The sequence below is a fragment of the Pangasianodon hypophthalmus genome, chromosome 7 (genome assembly GCF_027358585.1).
Source record: "Pangasianodon hypophthalmus isolate fPanHyp1 chromosome 7, fPanHyp1.pri, whole genome shotgun sequence".
NCBI lineage: Eukaryota > Metazoa > Chordata > Actinopteri > Siluriformes > Pangasiidae > Pangasianodon > Pangasianodon hypophthalmus.
In genome coordinates, this window is record NC_069716.1 from 18,531,496 (window position 1) to 18,554,285 (window position 22,790).

General features: G+C 38.0%; 1 protein-coding gene across 1 annotated transcript in view; it reads right to left on the bottom strand.

Moving 5' to 3' along the window:
* Positions 1-22,790, bottom strand: part of snx25 (sorting nexin 25) — a 47,651-nt gene that overhangs the window by 11,432 nt on the left and 13,429 nt on the right. The window contains exons 5-10 of the mRNA XM_026918043.3: positions 17,441-17,627; positions 13,716-13,786; positions 9,831-10,021; positions 4,486-4,617; positions 2,248-2,523; positions 247-411 (exon numbers count right to left, since the gene is read on the bottom strand). Of these exons, the coding sequence (XP_026773844.2) occupies positions 247-411; positions 2,248-2,523; positions 4,486-4,617; positions 9,831-10,021; positions 13,716-13,786; positions 17,441-17,627 (1,022 nt within the window). The remainder of the gene's footprint in view (positions 1-246; positions 412-2,247; positions 2,524-4,485; positions 4,618-9,830; positions 10,022-13,715; positions 13,787-17,440; positions 17,628-22,790) is intronic.

Consider the following 22,790-nt stretch of genomic DNA (forward strand, 5'->3'; position numbering starts at 1 on the left):
CACATAGTGCAACAACTGAGGGTAAGATTAATAAATGAGGCTATAGTGAGATCAAGCCATCTGTTATTGAGAGCCAGAGGCAAGATCATGTACATTTCCACAGACTGAGCAATGTATATCTATATTCTGTTTGATAAAAACAGAATTACAATCCATCAGGAGATTAGTTTTGTTATTTGCATGTGCAGTGGATCTTCTGTCCTGTTGATAACCCTATTCAAAAAAATCTTTGTCCAATATTCATACCTTTTTGTCAGGTCTGGGTGCATTCTGTATGGAGCCCAGTGCTTGGCGTTTGTACTCCAGTCTTTCGTAGAGTTGTCGGAGTTTGTTAGCAGCATAGCTGGCCTGCTCATTAATACCTTTACTGCCCTCGTCCAGCGTCACATCTCCCCCCTCCATGGTCTGACACTGCACACACAAACACACACATGGGCAGAATACTGAATCAAGTCCAACAAGCATATACATGGCCAGGCCAGGAGCTGACAAACATGCATGCTAACCACCAGTGTAGTCATGATAAAAAGTGTACTGATAATCACATGACTAAAGCTTGTTTTACCAAATGTCATTATAATGAGGCAGGCAATGTCACTTCGTCTAAGGCCTGGTTCATATTAGAAAGTGACAATCACTGATGCTGATCTGTCTTTTGTAGCAGCCTATGCATCATTCTTGACCGTATATTGTCCAACTTTGTTAAGCGCATTCCAAAAAACATAAACAGGTTTTTTTCATACATGTAAAAATTATTTCTATTCATTTTGCTTTGAATTCAATTGTTTTACAAATACCTAAAATAGAAAAAAGCTCATGTTTTAGAATCTTTAAACAGGCTTTGCCTTGATGACAGCTTCTCACACTCTTGGCACTCTAACCTTAAGGCTTTAGATCAAATGTCAAACACAAGGCCTGCAGGCCAAATCCGACCCACAGCCTCGTTTCATTTGGCCTGTGTGAATTTGGGGAAAAAAAAAAAAAAAAAAAAAACACCACCGAAACAGTGGGCGTGGTGATGACAATAATTTGTTATTTAATCATTTAAAGCACAATCTACCATCAAAAAATCCTTCTATATTAATCAGGTTGCCATGAAATACCTTTATGACAGTTCCACTGAAAATGAAATGCAAAATGTTTGAAATAACATGTTAATAACAGGGGAAAACCTTATATAATAAATATTTATATAATAAATCCTGATCTACTTTTCTTTTGCGGTAAACTCCAGCAGCTATTTCACCGGCTCTCACCTCCATATCTGTGTTTATAGTGTAGTTATCTGGCTAGTAACTTTCAAACAGAAACAAGAACAATGCATTACCAAAATTGGCTAATCCTGTTTCTCATCACAGAGGCTAGTACCCAATAAAATGAGATTAAACAAAGGAATGCATTCCTAAACAAAACTTTTATTATAAATCAATATAATAAATGTTATTATCTAATAGGGCATACACTAATAGTTTCTGTTGGCTCTTATTTCTCCTATAGAAACGTCCCATTCGAATTTCAGACCCTATAGATCATTGGGGTTTTAGTCGATATAGTACGTTAAATATTTATTTTTTTTTTTTTTTAATTTTTGACTTTGATTATGGCCCTTCAGGGTCTCACAAGAATGCTGATGTGGCCCAGGCAGAATCTGAGTTTGACAGCTCTGCTTTAGATAAAAATGTGGGATGATTTTTTAAAGAAAATTAAATTAGGCCATGGTCAAACCTTTGCCCGGTATTGTACGGTTAGATGGAATATATTACTATAAATACAACAAAATCACTACAGTGGAAGGGGTAATCTTTCTCTTTTTATTTAGCAACAGTGAAGCTTGCAAGACTCCAGGCCAGTGCTGTTATTTTTCTCTATGGGAAAAGAGCCAAAACTGCAGGTATAATTTAGCTATAATTTTATAGCAAGCTATAAATAACTCTGCCATTTTATTAAATCCAAGGCAAGCGCTGCTGAACGTGGGTTGCATAGGAACATGGGTAGCTGTGTGAAAAGAAACTGGGGCAATACAACTGATTCATTACTGAAAGCAATCAATAAAATTGGTCTCTTCACTGAATAGCAAATCTGCAGAAAAAGTGAAAATCTAAGTTTGTTACCGAGATGCTTGTCATTGACAGCGTGGTGTTTAGATAATATTAATCATTTAACTATCAGTTAAATATATATACACATACGTATGCCTTTTTCCTTAAATGGCCCTACTCATCTAGGTGTTATGATGCAAGTACTCACGCCATCATCTTTTTCCTCACTGCTGGACTGTGAGCTGCTTCTTTGCTCTTCCCGCTTGATAAGACGCTCATACAGGTCGCTCACAAGGAATGAGGGGTAATATCGCTCCTTCATTGTCTCGTAGACGTCACTCTGGATCTTGTGAAAGACGTCCGTGCCTTTGTTCCCCACCAGAGTCTGCTGGATCTCCTTATACAGAGCTTTCTCCACTGGGATCTCCCGACTCTCTACAAAGAAGTTCTGGTAGATTTCGCCTACCAGCTGTGGCACCTCACTCTGTATGGAGAAGAATTTATTTAAAAAAAAAAAAAAAAAGATGTAAAAATCTGATTCAGGATTTATTTAAATAGGCTATATGCCCAGTGGCTGCATGGATTGGTCTTATGGAGACTGTGAATGTCCATTTGACCGCTAAAGTACTAGTGACAGGATAAGCATTTTAAAGCCATATATATATATAGTTATTTAACAACAAGTAATTCAATTAATTCCATTACGAAATCTCATTCAGCCTTGTAGACCAAAAATTAATTAGCCATATACACAGCCAGCAGTAAGCCATCAGCCAATAGGAAAACCTCGAACACCCTGTAGGAATATTGCATTCCCAGTGCAATTGTGCACACAGACAGACACACAGACAGACACACAGACAGACACACAGACAGACACACAGACAGACACACAGACAGCTAGCTCATTAGTTGTGAATCATTTTCTAATGCTCTGAACTTAGACAATATTGATTGGCTGTACATAAAAGGAATGATTGCATAAATGAAGGCCAGCTAATGGTCCAGTGCACGAGCTCTCAGTCAGTCACATATTTTGGTCTTGTACAAGATGTTCAATGATGCTTTGGCCCACAAAACTGAATCAAATCATGACTGGTTGATTCCACTGTCAATCGGATTAACGAGATGCGGACTGCCTTCTGTCCAGTTCCTGAAATCCTAAGCAGTGGGAGAGTTAGCTTGGCAGTATGATGATGTGATCATTTTTCTTGGTATTAACTTTTTACTTCCAAACTCCATTTCAAACGTGTTTACAAATAAAACACATAAAGCTAATTTAGAACAAGGTTATATGTAACAGAACAAGGTAAGTACAGTCAGTATTTAGGTGGTACGCTACAATAAAGAACAAGTACAGGACAATATATGTAAGGTAAGGAATCATTCAGACTGAACAAACTGTAATTATTGCACACTAATAGTGCTTACAAGATTACAGAATTATTTATAAGGTGATCGTTATTAAGGTGAATCAGCTCCCAAATATGTCAGGAAGGGGGTCTAGACATGATTTGCTTCTGTTTCTAGTAACTACTACACATTTTTCTAATGATGAGTCTTCTGTTAAAAGGTTAAGCAATTGCAGAGATGATGTTTTAGTTCTAGTTCTATCATTCTAAACTCCATTTCAAAACTTGGCAATATGAGCCAATTACTGCAGCACTTTTGTGGAGAATGAAAACAATAAAAAGCATGAGAATAATTCTACATCGACCTTCTATGGAGATCCAGAAGGTCATAAGAGTCTATGATTCTATGATTTTTTTTGCACAAAACATTTCAAGGGTATGAATTATTTGCACCTTCACTATGGCATTTTCCCCCCCAATATGAAATAGTTTTCATGAAATAGTTTTAGTACTCATTTTCACTCCTTTTTTTTCTTTCTCTGGCTGGGTGCATGTCGCAGTGAGTTGATATATGAGCTGTTTTACAAGGTCTCTCTGGACTTACACAAAACCTTTCAATCAGTAATGATTAAAATGACCTGATGAACACTGATGTGCCAAAACACAGAGAATTATGCTGTTTTTTATACTCTGTTGCTGCTTTTCCACAACATTACCCTGCATTATTTGCTTGCGTAGGCATGTAGTCATATGAGTTCAAATTGCCAAAAATGTGACAAGAAGCATTGATTGCAATCCTGGAGGCCAAAATCAGGACATTTGCAGCAATACTTTAGTATAATTTAGTAGAGTAGAGAAAAAAATCAAACAGAAGTGCCCTGTCCAAATAACGCCTCCAGTACATTCAACAGTGCTACCCAGGCCAACTTGTGCTCATCATATGATATCGTTAACTAACAAACACAAGAGAAAGATCTGCATTCAGAAATAAAGGCTGAACAGTTGTTCAGTAGTTAACTGGTATGAGAGTTCAAACTACAAGCAAATATTCTCCTTGTTTCGAAGCGTTAGGAAGGTGCATACATTTCTCTCACCTTGTTAGCACTTTTCAGCATCTCTACCAGCTCCCAAAAACTGATGAGGGCTCTCTTATCCACACGCTCCATATAAACACGAAAATGCTCCCGGAACACAGCATTAGACATGATCTCCTCAAACTGAAGAATCTGTGTGAGAAAAGAGGAAATCAGTCTGTAAGAGACAAAGGTGCAATACGTAGATATATTCATATATGTATCTGTGAATCCTACCACTATGCCCCTGGAAACACTAAATAAAGACCCAGAGCTGCGGGAAAAAGAAATCATTTTTTATTCACAAATTATAACAACAAACAGCAATATGCAGAACATAACTTTTTTCAACTTCTGAACTTCTACAGTTTCCCAGCCACATCGCTCAAGTCCATAATCAGTCTCAACCAGATGCTGTGAACCTTTCTGGCAAGCTTTCTATCTAATGTGACCGAGTAAGCTCGCTAATTATCTTTCCAAACAACCTTCTCAAATCAGGGAACTGTTGTTTATAGTTGACAATAGCCACCTAACCATATTTTGATCATATTTACTTTATGTTTTGAGGTTTGTTACATTCCAGAAAAATCAGAAAAGATCACTGGACATGCTATCAGATCTACAACAAAGATATGACACAGCTCTGCTGCTAGTCAAAATGGGGTCCCTATATATGCCTTTATATCTTTATATAAATTATCCTACATCACATACACTATATAGCCAGAAGCATGTAGACACCTGACCATCACACCCGTGTGCGCCCATTCCAAAACCACAGGCTTTAACACAGGGCTGGTCCCCCCTTTGCTGTTATAACAGTTCCAATCTTTAAGGAAGGCTTTCCACAAGATTTTGGAGTGTATCTATGGGGATTTGTGCCTATTCAGCCACACAAGCTTTAGTGAGGTCAGGCACTGATGTCAAGTGAGAAGCCAGCCTAGCTTGAAATTCATCCCAAAAGTGCTCAGCGGGGTTCAAGTAAGGGCTCAGGCCACTCGAGTTCTTCCACATCAACCTTGGCAAACTTAGGTCTTCATGGACCTCACTTTGTGCACAGGGGAATTAGTTCCAATGAAGGGAAATCTTAATGCTACATCATATAGTGGACATAAAGTACATATGCTGTAAGATACAAAAGCAGTTTCAGGCCAGTTTGTACAGAAAATATGGTAGAAATGTGGTTTTATTTTGGAGTTAAGGAATGCAGTGTGTAGACTGGCTCCTACTCGCATGACTTTTTTGCATCCCTCAGTAAAACAGTCAGGTTTTACTTACTTTACATGGCTAAATTTATTGCTGCTACACTACAAAATAGTTCACAGTTTTCAGCCCATGTTCTGTGTATTTACTGTCCTGTGTATCTATTGTTCTGTTCTGTGGATTTATTGTCCTCCACTCATCTCACACTGTTGTGTAGTGCACTTTATGTAGTTGCATACTGGTCTGTGTTGCATCATGGCCCTGGAGAAATGACTTTTCGTTCTGATGTATACTAGCTATATAGAGGAATGACAGTAAAAACCATTTGACTTGACTTTAACAGATAGATTAAGTGAGCAGTCTTTAGTGTGCAGTAACACTCCCGCTGTGTAGTCAAATCATGCAGTGTTGATGAAGATCTAAGTGGACATCTCTATAATCCCCACTAAGAATGTTGTATTACTGTGTGAGTCTAGACTCCTAGTGATTACACAATGAGGCTTGGGAAGTCTGAATTAGACTTTATAGTGGTATTAGCATAATACAAGAAGGCTGCTGTACAGCCGAATTTTAAAACTCACAAAGACAATAAGTTATCACACACATTCATAGCCATTCCTGAAACTTGGCACACTGACTGGATAAAGATTTCAATATTACCCAAAGATTCTAATAAATCTACTATTATAGTGCGCTCTAATAACAGGACAGACACTGTCAGATGAACATGAGAACAAAATCTCATATCTGGTGAGCCTAAAAGAGTACAATAAACTGTCAGTCTCTGACAATCCCCAAGCACAATGCGAATGGACAGCTCATGAAGGGATCTATGAAATTTAGTCCTCAGAGACAGGCAGAGACAAATCTGTGTGTGCTTCATTATGAATTCCCCATGTGGCCCTGATAAGAACACCATGTAATACCATTAAGTGCAGGGTAAGGTTATGTTATAGTATGCTTCCTCTCTGAGAACGGTGATGAGACAGAAGAAAGAACAAAGGAATGGGGGTGGAGAGAAGAGCAGAGACAGAGCAGCATTATTCATGGTGTGTGTAACTGGTGGAATCTATTTTTGCAGAGAATTCAGTGCAGCAAATTGTGGACCTATATCACTATTCTTTTCTGTGAGTGAGCTTTGTCTGTATTTTTTGAATGAGGCAGAAAAAACAAAGCCTCAACAAAACTTCATTTTTTTGTAGAATTGTGAAGAATTTTGGAAATGTTCAGCACAATCAACTCGAGAGTATGCGTGTGATCAGTAATTGTGAAGCATCAGGTCTGCAGCCGAGTTTTTGAAACAATCCTCAAATTCCATCATTCATATTTTGTGAGGAAATACCATAATTCTCAAAGCCCTATCTATATACAAAAATATAACCTCAGGTCACAACAAAAAAAACACAACAGATTTCAATATGTATTCATTTTTTTCCCAAAAAGTAAACCAACATTCAGAAACCAGGAAAAAATAAGTACACCCTTCCTACTTCCACAATCATTAAGGCAGTAATAAGAAGCCAGGCGTTACTAATGAAATGCACAAGATTAGTTCATTATCAAGAAGTATGACTACCTCTATAAAAGCAGAACTTTTGGCAGTTTGGTGTTCTGGAGCACTCAGGTGTGTGTCTACATCATGCCAAAAGAAAGGACATCAGCCATGAAGCAATTGTTGCTGCTCATCAATCTGGAGAGGGTTATACGGCCATCGCCAAACAATTTGAAATTCACTATTCTACAGTGAGAAGGACTGTTTACAAATGGAGAGCCTTCAAGACAGTTGCCATCCCAGCAAATTCAGTCCAAGGTCAGACCTTTTTCATGGTAAGAAATATGCATCATGTGACTTACAGGCCTCTGTAAGCATATTAAATGTTTATGTTCATGACAGCACAATCAGAAAAAGACAATTATAGCATTCATGGAAGGGTGGCTAGGAAAAGCCCCTTCTCCCCAAAAAAGAATATGGCAGCACGACACAGGTTCGCAAAATTGCATCTGAACAAATCAAAAAAATTCTGAAACAATATCCTTTGTACTGCTGAGACCAGGGTGGAGATGTTTGGTCATCATGCATAACGCCATGCTTGGTGAAAACCAAACACAGCATTTCACCACAAACACCTCATACCAACTGTCAAGCATGGTGGAGGAGGGGTGATGATTTGGGCTTGTTTTGCAGCCACAGGACCTGGGAAAATTGCAGTCATTGAGATAATGATGAACTTCACTTTACACCAGAAAATTCTTGAGCCAAATGTGAGGCCATCTGTCCAGCAGCTTAAGTTGGGCTGAAATTGCATTATGCAACAGGACATTGACTCCAAGCACACCAGCAAATCAACATCTGAATAGTTAAAGGAGGGGAAAAAGGGGTTAGAATGGCTAAGTCCAGACCTCAAACCCATTGAGATGCTTTGGGGGGGATCATAAGAGAGCTGTACATAAACAAATGCCCTCAAACATCAATGAACTGAAGCAATATTGTAAAGAAGAAGGGGCCAAAATTCCTCCAAAAGTATGTGAGAGACTGATTAACTCCTACAGAAAACTTTTACTTCAAGTTATTGTTGCTAAATTCCATATGGTCCTATACATTATTGAATTATAGGGTGTGCTTATTTTTTAGCCCCACAAAGATTTCTGAATATTGGTTTACTTTTTGGGGGGGAAAAAATGACTACATAATGAAATCTGTTGTGTGTTTTTTTTTTGGTCACCTGAGGTTATTTGTTTGTTTATAGACATTGGTGAAGATCACACAATTATTATTTAGGCCCTGATAAATAAAAACCTAGAATTGAAGGAGGGTGTGTACTTTCTTTTTGCCATGACTGTGCTTCTCTTTTGTTGTGAGGGCAAACATTACCAGATAACATTATAACTGGTAAGGCAACCTTTGTTTATCAGTTTCATGCTGCTATTAAAACAAACCTGCCATATTCCATTCCATTACTTCACACTGAGGAATAGAGTTGCACAATATGAATAAAAATAACTCTGCATACGATAAGAGTGTTGGATCTCACAATGATAATGAGATGACTAAAGGATTTTGATGTCTGATGATGTGAAACAGACCCTGAAAATGGCTATTTTTTAAGGTTTATTCCACAGTAGACAACAACAGTGCCAATATTTATCGTATTAATGGAAATAAAAGAATGACTACTGTGCAAAGTGCAAAATAAACCTCAACATCAAGACAGCATCATCAATAGTCTTCAAGAAGGAATTCTGTAAAATTGATGCCCCGCAATCTATGAACTATTTATACTCTCTACAAAGGGTATAACATAGTGACAGTGTACATGCTATGTAGTGCAAAAAGTTGTGCATGTCATTTAAGATTCAGCCACAGAAAATAATGAGGGGGAAAAAAAAAAAAAAACAGAGCCAAACTTAACGTGGCAAAACTACATTTCTGTCTTTATATATTACTCAGGTAAAAGTACAGTACTTATTGAAATGTAATTGATCTACTGCTGCCCAACACATTTTACACAGAACCTGGGACTGAGATGGTCATCTGACTTAAAACCAAACTAAAGATGTGCCTTCACTTTTCGGTACCAATTCCTCCTCACAGACATTTTCGTTATGTGTTTTTTCAGCATTTGATCCCCCTTTTTTCCAGTATGTTTCGACTGTTTATTTGTGGGTGTACGTCTGTGTGTGTGTGTGTGTGTGTGTGTGCTTTAGCTCTGCAGTCCTGCCCTAATGAACTCATCTATGTGTTTGTACTTAAAAAGTCTACAGCACAAGAGTTCCTCCGGTGCTGTGTGAGCATAATCAAACGGCGCTATTATTCATAACTTCTAAGCCACTCATTTATCTCAGTTCTTCCTAATGTTTGCATTGCGGAAACAGACATCGCAATAACAATAAAAATGCAATTCATTGTGCAGCCTACTGGGAAAATGCAGCCGCGCCATTGCACATTTTAACTGAAAAATGCCGGGTTTCGTTAAAAATTTTTTATTTATTTTTTTTTTTTTTAAATCTTGCCCATCACTTGTCAACACTCAATAAACTATAGAGAATCTCCTCGTACTTTCATGGGCAATGATGGGAAACAGACACAGCATGGTTAGTCCCAGGATTGGATTTGTTTGAATGGCGATGAGCTGTGCTGATAGGTGGAGCACTATTCTCCTCACCTTCTGGCCCTGAGGCCCGTCTCCCTCATCTTGGTTCCCGTCTTCCTGCTGCTCGTAGTTGGGACCCCCCAGCAGCCGGATCCTCTTCTCACACTGCTTCTTAGCCACTGTGAGCTGGTTAATATAGCGCTTCATATTCCTAGCTCGTAGCAAGTCCGCCTTCATAGCAGCTGTCTCCTTACCTTTACTGTCTATAGAGTTGGGAGATTGGGGAGAAAGAAAAGAATAATGAAAGCAGCAAAAGTGAGAGAAAACAAGAAGTATGACAGGAAGAGATGAAAGAGAAACCATAATTTTAGGCCATATAAAAGGGAGTTGCCCAACACTGCCTTGTAGTGCACTTCCCATATCATGCAAGGCTCTAAGAAGAAAAGCCTTCACAATGGTGAAACAAATTATATAATAAAATCCTAACCACATTAAGACACCCACTCCCTAATGACCAGTGAAGGCTGGGAGGGACTCATTGATGGCATAAGAAGAATGATGTATAGCAGGGGTGTCCTATCTTATCCACAAAGGGCCAGTGTGGGTGCAGGTTTTCATTCTAATCAAGCAGGAGCCACACCTGATTTCACCTGTTTAATCAGTTCATCTTGGCCTTCAATAGACTCAGGTGTGGCTTCTGCTTGGTTGGAATGAAAACCTGCACCTACACCGGCCCTTTGTGGATACGATTGGACGCCCCTCATGTAGAGCTATTAATAATATTCAAAATGCTTTTCAAACATTATGGCCATGAATCCTATACTTATGAGTACTATGAGCAGAAAAGCTATATATGGTCCACATCATCTTGTGCCAGCTGCAAAGTGATAACCCTAAAAGCACCGGCAGTGGAAAAATGAGCAGTCACTGAATACAGGCGTCATCTCTGCATGCTCTGTTGGGCATTGGAGACAAAGGCAAAGCAGGAAGAGGAAACAAAAAATATGAAAAAATTTTTACAGTCTCTGCATGCTTCAGCAGAAGGAAACGCTCTGACAGCCCTGTATGAGCTGTTATTGATTGGCCCATTACTGATGTCTGGAGCTGTCAGGTGTGTGAGAAAGCAAAAAAAAAAAAAGAGAGAACTTCATGAGAGGAACCGAAAAACCTTCACAGACAAATGTTTGTACAATTCAGCCTTACTCATTCATTGCTTTGCTCATTTATTCCTTTATGCAGAATATCCTTTTTACACAAAGTTAGGGTAACGAGTAGAATCATTTCACAGTAGTCAAGTCTTTCTGGGATATAGACAAGGAGTGCTCTCTGTATCTGGTTAGCTACATAATGACATACTAGTGCTTCTTTGTGTTATGAAAGACTGCTATCCATCTAAGACTGCTATCCATCTTTTAAAGAACAAGTTATATTACACATTACATGCTATACTGCACAAGCCTAACATATAGAGCCATAGTTTAGATAATTCACACAAACATTGTAATTTTAAAACTCATTTTCATAGCATTTAGGATTTCACAACCGGTATCTTTCTTATTCAATATTCCATAAGCATTAAATGCATCCAAAATAGCAGTTTGTACAGAAATACTTTGACAGCAAAGTTAGAAAATAACCAAGATACTCATCAAAACACAAAAGTAAGCCTGTCAGAGAATGACATTTAGCTGTAGAGCAGTTGCTCCTTTTTGTGGACTAGAGAATAATTGGAAGAGCATGTATTAAATGTCATCTCTATCTGATTTCATTTAATGAACCAGCTACAATTTCTGACCTGTCTGTTGTCTGAATGAAGTGCAATACCCTTGCTACAGTGACTGCTGCTATGCAGGCGTCTTGTTTACCTGTGTTAAGGTCACCTTCATCAGACATGGCTAAATATATAAATATCTCAATTATCTCAAAAACAAACCAACAGTCAAATGTATGAATAAATGTTAGATCATTTAGTAAAAGTAAAATCTCCTTTTGTAAACAACTGAGCTGGAGTAGAACTAATCCAATCACTATTGGTTTTGGGGGACTGAAGAGAAGTTTAAACTTAAAGGGTATGCTGTATGTGTGGCCTAAACTGTAGGCTTGATAGGCTTTCTTTTTAAAAAATTATAGGCTTTCTCGAATGGAAACATGTTTTTGCATTTACCTCAACCCAGAAGTACAGTTCAGCATTTTAAAGTCTGCTTACCCCAAAAAGGTTTTTTTTTTGTTGTTGTTGTTTTTGTTTTTAAAAAGGGGGGAAAAATTGGAATTCATTCAGCAATTACCATTTATTTAATTTGCATTAATTTAATATCCAATAAATTGCATAAATACATTATAATATGCTAATTACATCATACATCAGTCTCTGTCTCGTCACCTGAGATAAAAGTCACTCGGGTCATTTAAATTTTTCACTGTTCACATCTGTGCTGAAATAATCGTTGATTTATTCAGTGAGTTCTATTCAACGAAGGGCCAGATCATTGATGAAGGCGAGAAGTGTTCGACATCTCAAACAGTACAAAGCAAGGCTGTGTCCTTGCTCCATTACTCTTCAGCATTTTCTTCTCAATGATGTTACTGGTCACCTTCTGAGATTGTGAACTGGTAATCCCACTCCAGATCCACTCTGATGGTAATGTATTCAACTGGCGCCAGTTTGAAACTTGATCAAAGATCTTTTCAGCAGTTGTTTGAGAACGTCTGTATGCGGATGACTGCACTCTTCTAGTTCTCGCTCAAGCTGATGCCCAGCTACTGTTTGATAAATGTGTATCGGCAGCAAACAGATTTGGGCTCACAGTTAGCTTGAAGACGACTGAAGTGCTGTTTCAGTCAGACAGACTGGATGACAAACCTCCAGTCATCACAGCAGGAGACATCAAACTCAAAATTGTTGACAAGTTCTGCTACCTTGGCAGCATCATATCCACAAATGCAAATGTCAGCGATGATGTAAGTGCACGCCTGGCTAAGGCAAGTCTGGCTTTTGGCAGGCTATGTAAACGTCTTTGGGATGATCTTGGCACTCGGGTAATTGCAGTATACAAGGCAGTGGGGTCCTGACTACCTTGCTTTATGGCTCTGAAGCGTGGATTCCATATCGTCGACATATCAACAAGCGTGATCAGTTTCCATATGCTTTGCTTAAGCCGTATAGCGCACATTATACATTATGGACAAAATACAGAGGTCCTCAGAATATGTGACCCAACCGGCATTGAAGCTTTTTTGATGATCGCTCTCTTCCGCTCTACTGACCATGCAGTTCTGATGAATGATAACCGTATACCCAAGATGTGTTTATACAGGCAGCTCGAACACAGTGCTCGATCTCTCAGTGGCCAGTACAAGCGTTATAAAGATGTGCTGAAAGCAAATATGAAGGCGTGTGGCATGGCTCCAAAGGACCTTGAGAAGCTTGCTGCCGACAGACCTTCATGGTGTGCAATGTGCAATGTGCGTACATACATTTGAGTCTAAACATGTGCATACCCTTCAAGACATGTAAGACATTTTTGCAGACAACTTCCAGAACTGAAAACTACTCGTGTAATGTTTGTGGCTGTATCTGAGCGTCAAGGATCGGTCTATACTCACATAGACGAACTCATCTGTGACGAGATCCGTTGTGTTGATGGCTCAGTCCAAGATGTGATTAAAAACTGAACGGAATAGGCTTATATCTGTTTTGCTACAGCACACAGACTAACTATGCAATAACTTGACCAAATCATGACATTCACTGTGTGAGGAAAGCACCCTTAACTAGAAAGGTCATAGACATTATCTTTAGGCAAACTGATTGCATTTGTGGCTCCATAATAATTTTAATGAATGTTACAGTTTGCAGTTAACATTTCGAGAACATTCTCACTCTTGTTTTTGAAATAACAATCTATTGTTATATAAGTGCATTACCATTACCAGTGTTAGGGTGGATGCCAGACTTACCTTTCTGTTTCTTGAGCTGGGGGATGCTGCTGATAGTGGTGGCCTGAATAATCTCCACAACTATCTGATACCTGGTAGGGTTCAAAGAAATGCAAGTTAGTGATTAAATGGCTTCCTAAAAAACAGCATTGTATTATTTTAAACACTGCTTAAACACTGCTATATTAAATGCAGCCAAACTAACCAGTCAACTGGGAATAGAGATTCAAATCTCCTAAACACTCAATGAAATGGGCTATTACAGTCTTAAATCATCTCATGATTTACTGAGAATTCCTTGAAGAAATTAGTAGAAAGGATCTTGTATTGAAATAGACTGTTGCCTATTCATTAAATATTATTTATACAACAGTTAGTTCCGGTCCACTAATTAGATTGGTCAAGCGTAGTTCCAAGAGAGCTTATATTTAGTGAAACCCACTGAGACATTTCACTGTTTGTATCACGCCGCTCATCTGTGTTCACCACATAAAATTCCACTTCCTAGTTCAAAACGACATCATCAGCGGACATCATCAGCGGACATGACAAATGATACATTTTCCATGACTAAACAGTTTGACTTGACATATGAAAGCTCACCAGATGAAGATGAAAATGAATATACAGTGGGTTGTAAAGTAAGTGTGGCTTCTTCAGGATCTTCTGGGAGCAAAAACAACCAAAACTTTTGGCCATACTGTGTCTGAAATGTCATTTAGTCAATATTAATTTCTTGCTTATAGAACTGTTTAATAAAAGCAATATCGCACTTGCAATTATGTGATATTGCTTAATTCTCTCCCTAGCTCTAGACAGGGAAGGTGAGAGGGAAAGAGGATGCACTAAATGAAATGAGCTCACTGAAAGTTAAATTGATGTACTTTAAATGAGACATCTGCTGTAGCCATAAATCATTTGGCGCTAGAAAATGACACACGGAAAAATGATTGCACAATAATTCAAGCATAATAATCAATATAAAAACTGGCTAAATATTCATTGAAAATTCAATGTGATAGAAGTCCATGATTATGTAATAAAGATTTAAAATATGGACACAATGGTATAACAGTACTGCTGCTATACCCTGATAAAGAAATATGAAATCATTTATAGCATTACAGTTATAATGTCGGTATCAATAATAGAGTCACAAAAATGTTATTTCTAGATTTTACTTTTAACACGGATGTAGACTTAGATCCCTAATGAGCAAGACATAAGCGACAGTGGAAAGGAAAAACTCCCTAAGATGACATGAGGAAGAAAAGAGATGGGATTCAGATGAGATGATGCACTAAAGCAAAGGTGAGCAAATCTGAGAAGAATTTCTAAACTATAGAAGGTTGCAAGCTTCCGATAATGGGTTGTATTGTTTTCATACATTATAAATCCCCTTCACCTTATTTAAGGTTATTAAGAAAATGGGACTATGACTGGAACAGAATATGCACACCTGGTCAATAGTCTAAATGACAGTAAAAGCAGCCATTCCAAGTATCCCTCTATTGTAGAGCTCAAAACTGTTGGAGTCTCTTGCTGGGGTCATTGGCTGACTCTGAGAATGTGGTTAGTGGGAGCTGGTTGAAAATGGCAGTATTATGTTATGATTATGTTGATATGGTCTTGGTTTTTTTTGTTTGTTTGTTTTTTTACAGACAAAAATGGAATTGCCATAGACAATTTCCACCTGATACTCAAAGCTTGAAGAACATGATTTCATAAATTAGGGCTGCGGGTGTAAAAACTCATTTCGTTTTTGATGTAGTCCTTTCACAAATCCCTTGTCTAAGGTAGAAACTGCGTGCAGGATTTTACAGTAAACACCAGGTGCTCAGGGGTTACTGTAAAATCCTGAATATACAAACACACTCCAGTTTCTATGGCAACGGCTTGGCCAAGCTCTCCGAAGGTGGCTGACCAACACCAACACATTCTAATTATCATTACAATTAAAACTATTTGTAAAATGTTAGATTATTCACATCATTCCAATTTTTTTTTCTTTTACCTGTAATAATTTTACTGATTTTTTTTTTAGAGCAGAAACTTTCTGCGAAATTTTTTTTTGTATATCCCTAAAAAAAATACTTAACTGATGTTAACTACATACTGTACATGTCTAATTTTAGCCACGTTGAACAATATATATGTACATAATCATAATCCATTTACCTTGACAGAAAGCACTCCTACTACTTTGTATTTAAACTGCTGAACCTTGCTGAGCCAGCCTTTGCTAGCTACACATACATACAACTATGAGTCCTCGTATGAAAGAATGAATGATGAAAGAAGGGCTGTAGCTCTACACATTTCAATGAATCATGGATTCTGTCTAATCTGCATGAACGGAAATGTGGTGCTTTTACACAATAGCTTTCCTGATCAGTTACTGGAAGAGCTGGACATGAGTACTGATGACATCTGATGGCAGTGGTTAAAATAATTGTTTCAAGAACAAAAAGGATGTCGATCTAGGATGTTCTACCAAAAGAAGGCTCTCAAAACACAAAATATAGTGTGCTAGAAGAGTGTAACCCTACTACTGTGTTACTATGGTTTATACAACATAAACAAATGAATTAGCATTTACAATTTTATTATTTTTTTTATAAATATATTTAATCCTGTGAATTTTACCATCAAGTGACCATGGCAACTCGCTAAACCATATTTGTTAGGCTTCAATATCTGCCATATGCTCAATGCTCAATTCTTGATCATCACAATCTTGTCTTTTATTGCCTTATCTTTTCATAAGGCTCATGTTTACCTGTGCTGCCTAGTAACCGGCTCATTAACGCCCCTCACAGCAGCCAGTGGTGTGAATCAATAAGCTGGATGGGGGAGGATATCACAGTTCTGCCTTTAAATCCTACTAAATCACCATATTAGGATTGCTCTGCTTTTTTTCACCACAGCACAAAATCACAAAGTTCACCTTTCAGGCAAAGACGTCAAAGACTTAATTAATCAGCCTGTAACAGAAAGCCTGCTTCATACTATTGTACAAGATCCTTCTTAGAAAATCTTAAGTGGTGACTTTTTTTTCCCCCCACACTAAGGTTGATTTAATTCAGCACAAAAGATTCACATTTAAAATGAAAATTAAAGTGAATAGTGGAATGTCACGGAAACAGACCCATTAGGTGAAAAGCTCATTATCTTTGGAACAAAGTCACATGTGGTGCATATTCGCCAGTTATCTAATAAACTGAAAAATATGATATTTAGTTCTAATTTAATTAGATGGGCCTTCTATTCCACTCCAACACAAAACCCAAAAAAAATAAATAAATAAATAAAAATGTTAAATCTGCAGTGTTGTCTTTTCGCAGAGGGATTGCACTTTTCATTTCCATGGAAAACACCAAGCCCATCTTTCATTGGTACAGATCAATAACTCAGAAAACTTTCTGCTGAGTGTTCAAATGTCACTTATGAATCACTGCGACATTAAACTCAGTTGCTTTCCAGCATTTCAGCCCTTTGAAATAGCACAACTATATTTCAGCATGACACAGAGTGAAAAAACATTCATCAAAATGCACCTTGCACTACATATCCAGTACTTCAGAGCTGAATAAGAATGCATCTTTTATTGCAAGTTAACTTGGGTTTGGAGTATAAAGATGCTCCCAAGTAGCAAGTAAAAAAGAATCAACAGCGCAAGCCAAGGCTTGTGTACATGTGTCTAAGACTTAATATTGAACAGAACTGGTGAGGGTGTCGTGTCTCACCTGAGCTGTTTGAGGAAGTCAACATCAGAGCTGCTACTGATGAGTTTGATAAACTCTTCATAGGACGGTGCATACGTGTACGCTTTCTTGTGGTGCTCGTTCACTTGCTCCCGATGTTCCAGCTGAGCCAACAGCATTTGGTTAATGTAGTCTGGATCGCTTAGTGCCTCCACCAATGGCTTTAGCACTGAGAGAGAGAGCAGTGTAAGAGTATTGTATGGATAAATTTGCTTTCCAAAGAGTGTTTTACTACAATATGCAGCACAAACACAAGAAAAAGAAAATCAAGTACATGAATACTGGTTCAAATGTAGACAGTTGCACTAGTATTCATGCTAGAATCTAAAGCTAAAGTTTGCAGACCCTAATTTCAACATGGTCAAACCAACAAGACGTTTAAGTGTGGCTCTAAAGATGTTCATTTCCCAGGAACTAAAAATATTTTTTATTGCATGTTAAGATATTAACAGTGAAACAATCAAAATTATATATATATATATATATATATATATATATATATATATATATATATATATATATATATATATATATATATTTTGTATTTTTTATATATATATATATATATATATATATATATATGAGAAATGATATATATTTATTTTATTCCACTTAAATCTAAGGGCATTTTCTAGTCTGATTTTTACTTTATAGAGTTTTGGTGTTTGGTTTGTTTCCTTCATTTCTGAGTGAAGGCTTCACGGTTGGTAATGGTATCCCTAAACACTTTTAAACCCCTGGATCCCACTGGCTCTTAAATGGACTGTTTTAACTTTTCATGCCTTATCTAAGACCTAAATTAAGCATTTGTGCATTAGACTCTTTAATGAGACCTGTTGAAAGTTTTAGGAAAAAAAAAAATAAAATAAAATGATAAGCTGTAAAGACAGAGGCAGATTTTTTCACCCAAAAACATAGAGGGGTGCAAACGTTTGCATGCATTTTTGTATTGAACTTAAGGGCAGTTTACATAAAATCATTTTACAATTCATTTATAAATGCAAGATGATTCAAGAACTGTGTCTTATGCATGCACCTGAAACACAGTGTGTTTACAGAAGGAAAAGGTGAGAAACAACATTGGAAAACTAAACTACGAGTGTATTTAAGAAACACTCACTTGTGAGAAGGAACAAAAGTCCTAAACAAATGTTTAATATCATGAATATTAGTGATGATTTAACCAGCTATTAATATTGCTGGCTTCCTTTTAACGTGGGGAGGACACGCTGTGCTCTTAGCACCTTAATCTGATCGAAGTTTTATACTAAATAGATGGATTTGCAGTACAAACTCAGTATTTCAAAATGCAGATGAGCTATCATTTGCAAACAACCGCCAGGAAAATGGAGCTACCACCACAGTATGTTAATGCAAGAATTTAACAAATATACAAATTGTCCTTCCTAAATTGGTCAAAGAATCATGAGTGAGAATCATGATCTCAATTTTAAGCCAATAATAAATATGATTTCTATTTCACCATGAATCGTGCAGCCCTAATTCAAGTGTAAAATGAACAGCACTGCCATCTCCTCTACCCATTAAATACTGCAATCAGATTTCAACACTCTTTTCTCGATAAATGTAATGAACAGAATAAAATGTAAAAGGAAGCCTTCCCAGAACTGTAATTCACAAGATGCTGAGATGCAAAAAGAAAGATAAAAGAATTAACATTAATGTTCAACAGACAGCCCAAGGCCGTGGCTTTAATAGCAGGACATAGTGCTGGATGGCTGAAGCTCCACTCTGCAAATTAGTGCCAGGCTGCCAAGCAGAGAGCAGCTAAAGGCCTGTCCATGCCCTGACAAGTGTTCTTTACTGCTCATACTGAGACAGAAACAATATGACTGGTACATTTAAAGTATGGCTACAAGTTCTAATATTAGTAGTAAGGAATTGCACAAGTGATATAAAGAGGAACGAGTGAGCTAAGTTCATAATAGTAAGAGAAATTAAAAGGGATGCATCAGTACCTCTGCTCCTTTACTCATATTTTTTACAGTGCTCCTTTACTCATATTAGTACTCATAAAAAAATAAATAAATAAAAATGCTCTGATACCACGTGATACTACATGATATAAGCGACACAAAATGACAGTGATCTGGACTTTATTTGACGATTAGCATGAGCAAGCAGACTACAAACTGTGCTAGTAACTGGACATCTTTATAATGCTTAAACATGGCATTTAATAATCTTTAATAGAGAATGCCGCCTGAGCATGCAGAGCTGCATTAGTGAGCGTGGTCATTAAACATGACTGAAAACTGCCAGGAATTGTGTGCGCACAAAGATATTCATGAGCGGGAAGCAGTGAAGTGAGAATGCAGAGAAACTGTCACATGCAACAGCACTTCAGTTCTGCGAGCACTAAGACACGCGCACTTTCTTTGCCCTCACTCATCAGGGTCTACGCTTTGCTCGTTAGTCAACGAGCAATTCACGGCACCTTGCTCTCATTTTTCATGACCACGCCCACTCATACTGCTCTGTGCACTCAGGTCAGCCGTCCTAGAGCTCTCTATTAAAGATACTGTTTAAACATCGCAAAAACATAAAGCTCAGAACGAGGAGTTCATTGCTTGCAGGAACCATCATAAAACAGAGCTAAATAAAATGTCCCATGACTCCCTTTATTGCTTAATAAACTGATGAGTACCAAAATGCAAATGTGTATATTTAATTTAGAGAAATTTGTAAGCACAGCTCTGCCACACAGGGTATTCGTGGATTAATTAAATTAAGAAGCATTTACAGTTTCCTATACAGTATAATTACCCAGCATTTTAAGTGAATCCTTGCGCATGCTGAATGATTCTATACTCATATTAAAGAGACGGTATGTCGAGTAAATGCTAATCACATTCTCTTAAGGGAGGGCAGAGGAATACTAGTTAAGTCTCGTTCTGAGATTGCATTTTAATAGTGATTTCATGGCAATTTGCAGACAAATTAAAGTCTGTGATTTGATTAGGTGATTAAAGACCAAAGTCAAGGGTAACAGAGAAGCAGAATAAAATCATGGCTAGACTTCTGATCAGTTCATGTAGCAGTCCTAGAGTCCATTATGGCTCTCTGAAAGAGCAGTACATCCCTCAAATAAAATTATAAACAGATCAAATGAAATTGGTTGGGATGTCTACACTCAGGCAGAAAGCAAAGTTTGAAAATCAAATCAACAGGTCTTAAAGCAGCCTATTCTTGGTGATGACAGATGAGGCAAGCTGCTTCAGACATGCAGATGCCAGTACAAAATGGGAACAGCTTGTAACAAGTAGAATCACTAGTACTCTTTCACGGGGATGCACAAGCAACAAACGGATATAAAAGTACTGATCTGCAGCGCCGGGTATGGCCACTGACATATGTTGCTTAGTAACAGAGATTTTAAAAAAAAAAAAAAAAAAAAAAAAAAAAAAAAAAAAAGAAAGAAAAGAAAAAGTCAAATTAGACTCTGTGCATTTCCATCACTTTGCTCTTTTCATCGAGTCTGTGAGTCAAAAAGCCTACCCACGCTGTCTGCACAGAAGTGGGTCATCACTACACACTACATCTACATGCACCAACCTGTCAGGTAGACTATGAAAACAACCATACTCCCATGCAGAATCATTTTTTATATCAAGAAGAGCAAAGTAATAATTAAAACATGGTGTGTTTCTAACACATGATTACTTTCTTTCTGCTCGCAGTGGATCAATGCAAACTGGCTTGGGAGCCATGTGGGTGGAAAAATCAGTAATCAAACAGTCAGAAGCTTCTGCTAATTACTGGAGCTTATAAACAATGGTGCCACTTAACAAGCATGACACACTTGTTAACTGCTGACAGCTGTACAACTGAATACAGGCTTCATCCCCTGTGCTTGTTTACAAATAAAACAGTGCTTTAAAAAAATGTTGCATCTTATGATCTCATGACCTTGAAACCTCACACTTCGCCTACTTTTAGTGTGAGAAGTGTGACAAATTCAGTCGGATGTAGTGTACTGTTGATATCCAGATGATCAACTGAAACCAAAAACTAAAAACATTGGACACTTTCTGCACTCAGCGGGTGCAGCTCTATGCAGCGGAAGAGGTGGAGCAAACAGATGGCTTTTGCTGAAACGCACACACACTGAGGAGGAATGTAGTTATGTTGCGGAGCAAATTAAATTATTCCTGTGGAGTTTATTTTGGCACAATGACATGAGGTACTGTGCGATATTCATCAAGTCATTTGCGTTTACTGGAAAAAGCTAGTGTTTGACTTGATACTTTACCCTACAAAAAATCAGGTACTTACTACATACTCAAGTACACAGCGTGCAGTATATACACGCACCGAGCACTTTATTAGGAATGTCTGTACACCTACTAATTCATGCAATTGTCTAATCAGCCAATCATGTGGCAGCAGTGCAATGAATAAAATCATGCAGAGACGGGCCAGCAGCTTCATGTAATGTTCACATCAAACGTGAGAATGGGGAAAAAAATGTGATCTCAGTGATTCTGACCGTGGCATGGTTGTTGGTGCCAGATGGGCTGGTTTGAGTATTTCTAAAACTGCTGATTTCCTGCGATTTTTCACGTACAACAATCTCCAGATTTATTCACAATGGGGCAATAAAGAAAAAACATCCAGTGAGCGGCAGCTCTGTGGCTAGAAATGCCTTGTTGATGAGAGAGGTCAACAGAGAATGGCCAGACTGGTTTGAACTAACAGAAAGGCTACGGCAACTCGGATAACCACTCTGTACAATTGTGGTGAGCAGAAAAGTATCTCAGAATGCACAACACGTCGAACCTTGAGGTAGTTGGGCTACAACAGCAGAAGTCTATGTCAGGCTCTACTTCTGTCAGCCAGGAACAGAAAGCTGAGGCTGCAGTGGGCACAGACTCACCCAAACTGGACAGTTGAAGACTGGAAAAATGTGGCCTGGTCTCGATTTCTGCTGAAGCACACAGATGGTAGCATCAGAACTTGGCACCAAAAGAATAAATCCATGGACACAACCTGCCTTGTGTCAACAGTCCAGTCTGGTGGAGGTGGTGTAATGGTGCAGGGAATGTTTTCTTGGGACACTTTGGGCCCGTTAATATTTTCATGAAAGTGCACCTGAAACATTTGCAGGAAATGCATGATTGATGGACCAGAATCTCAAAGGAATGTTTCCAACATCTTGTGGAATCCAGGCCACAAAGAATTGAGGCTGTTATGAGAGCATAGGGAGGCCCTGCCCAATATTAGTATAGTGTTTCTAATAAAGTGCTCAGTGAGTTTAGTGTATACTGCATAGTATGCCATTTGAGGCACAACTCATGAGAACATCTATGGG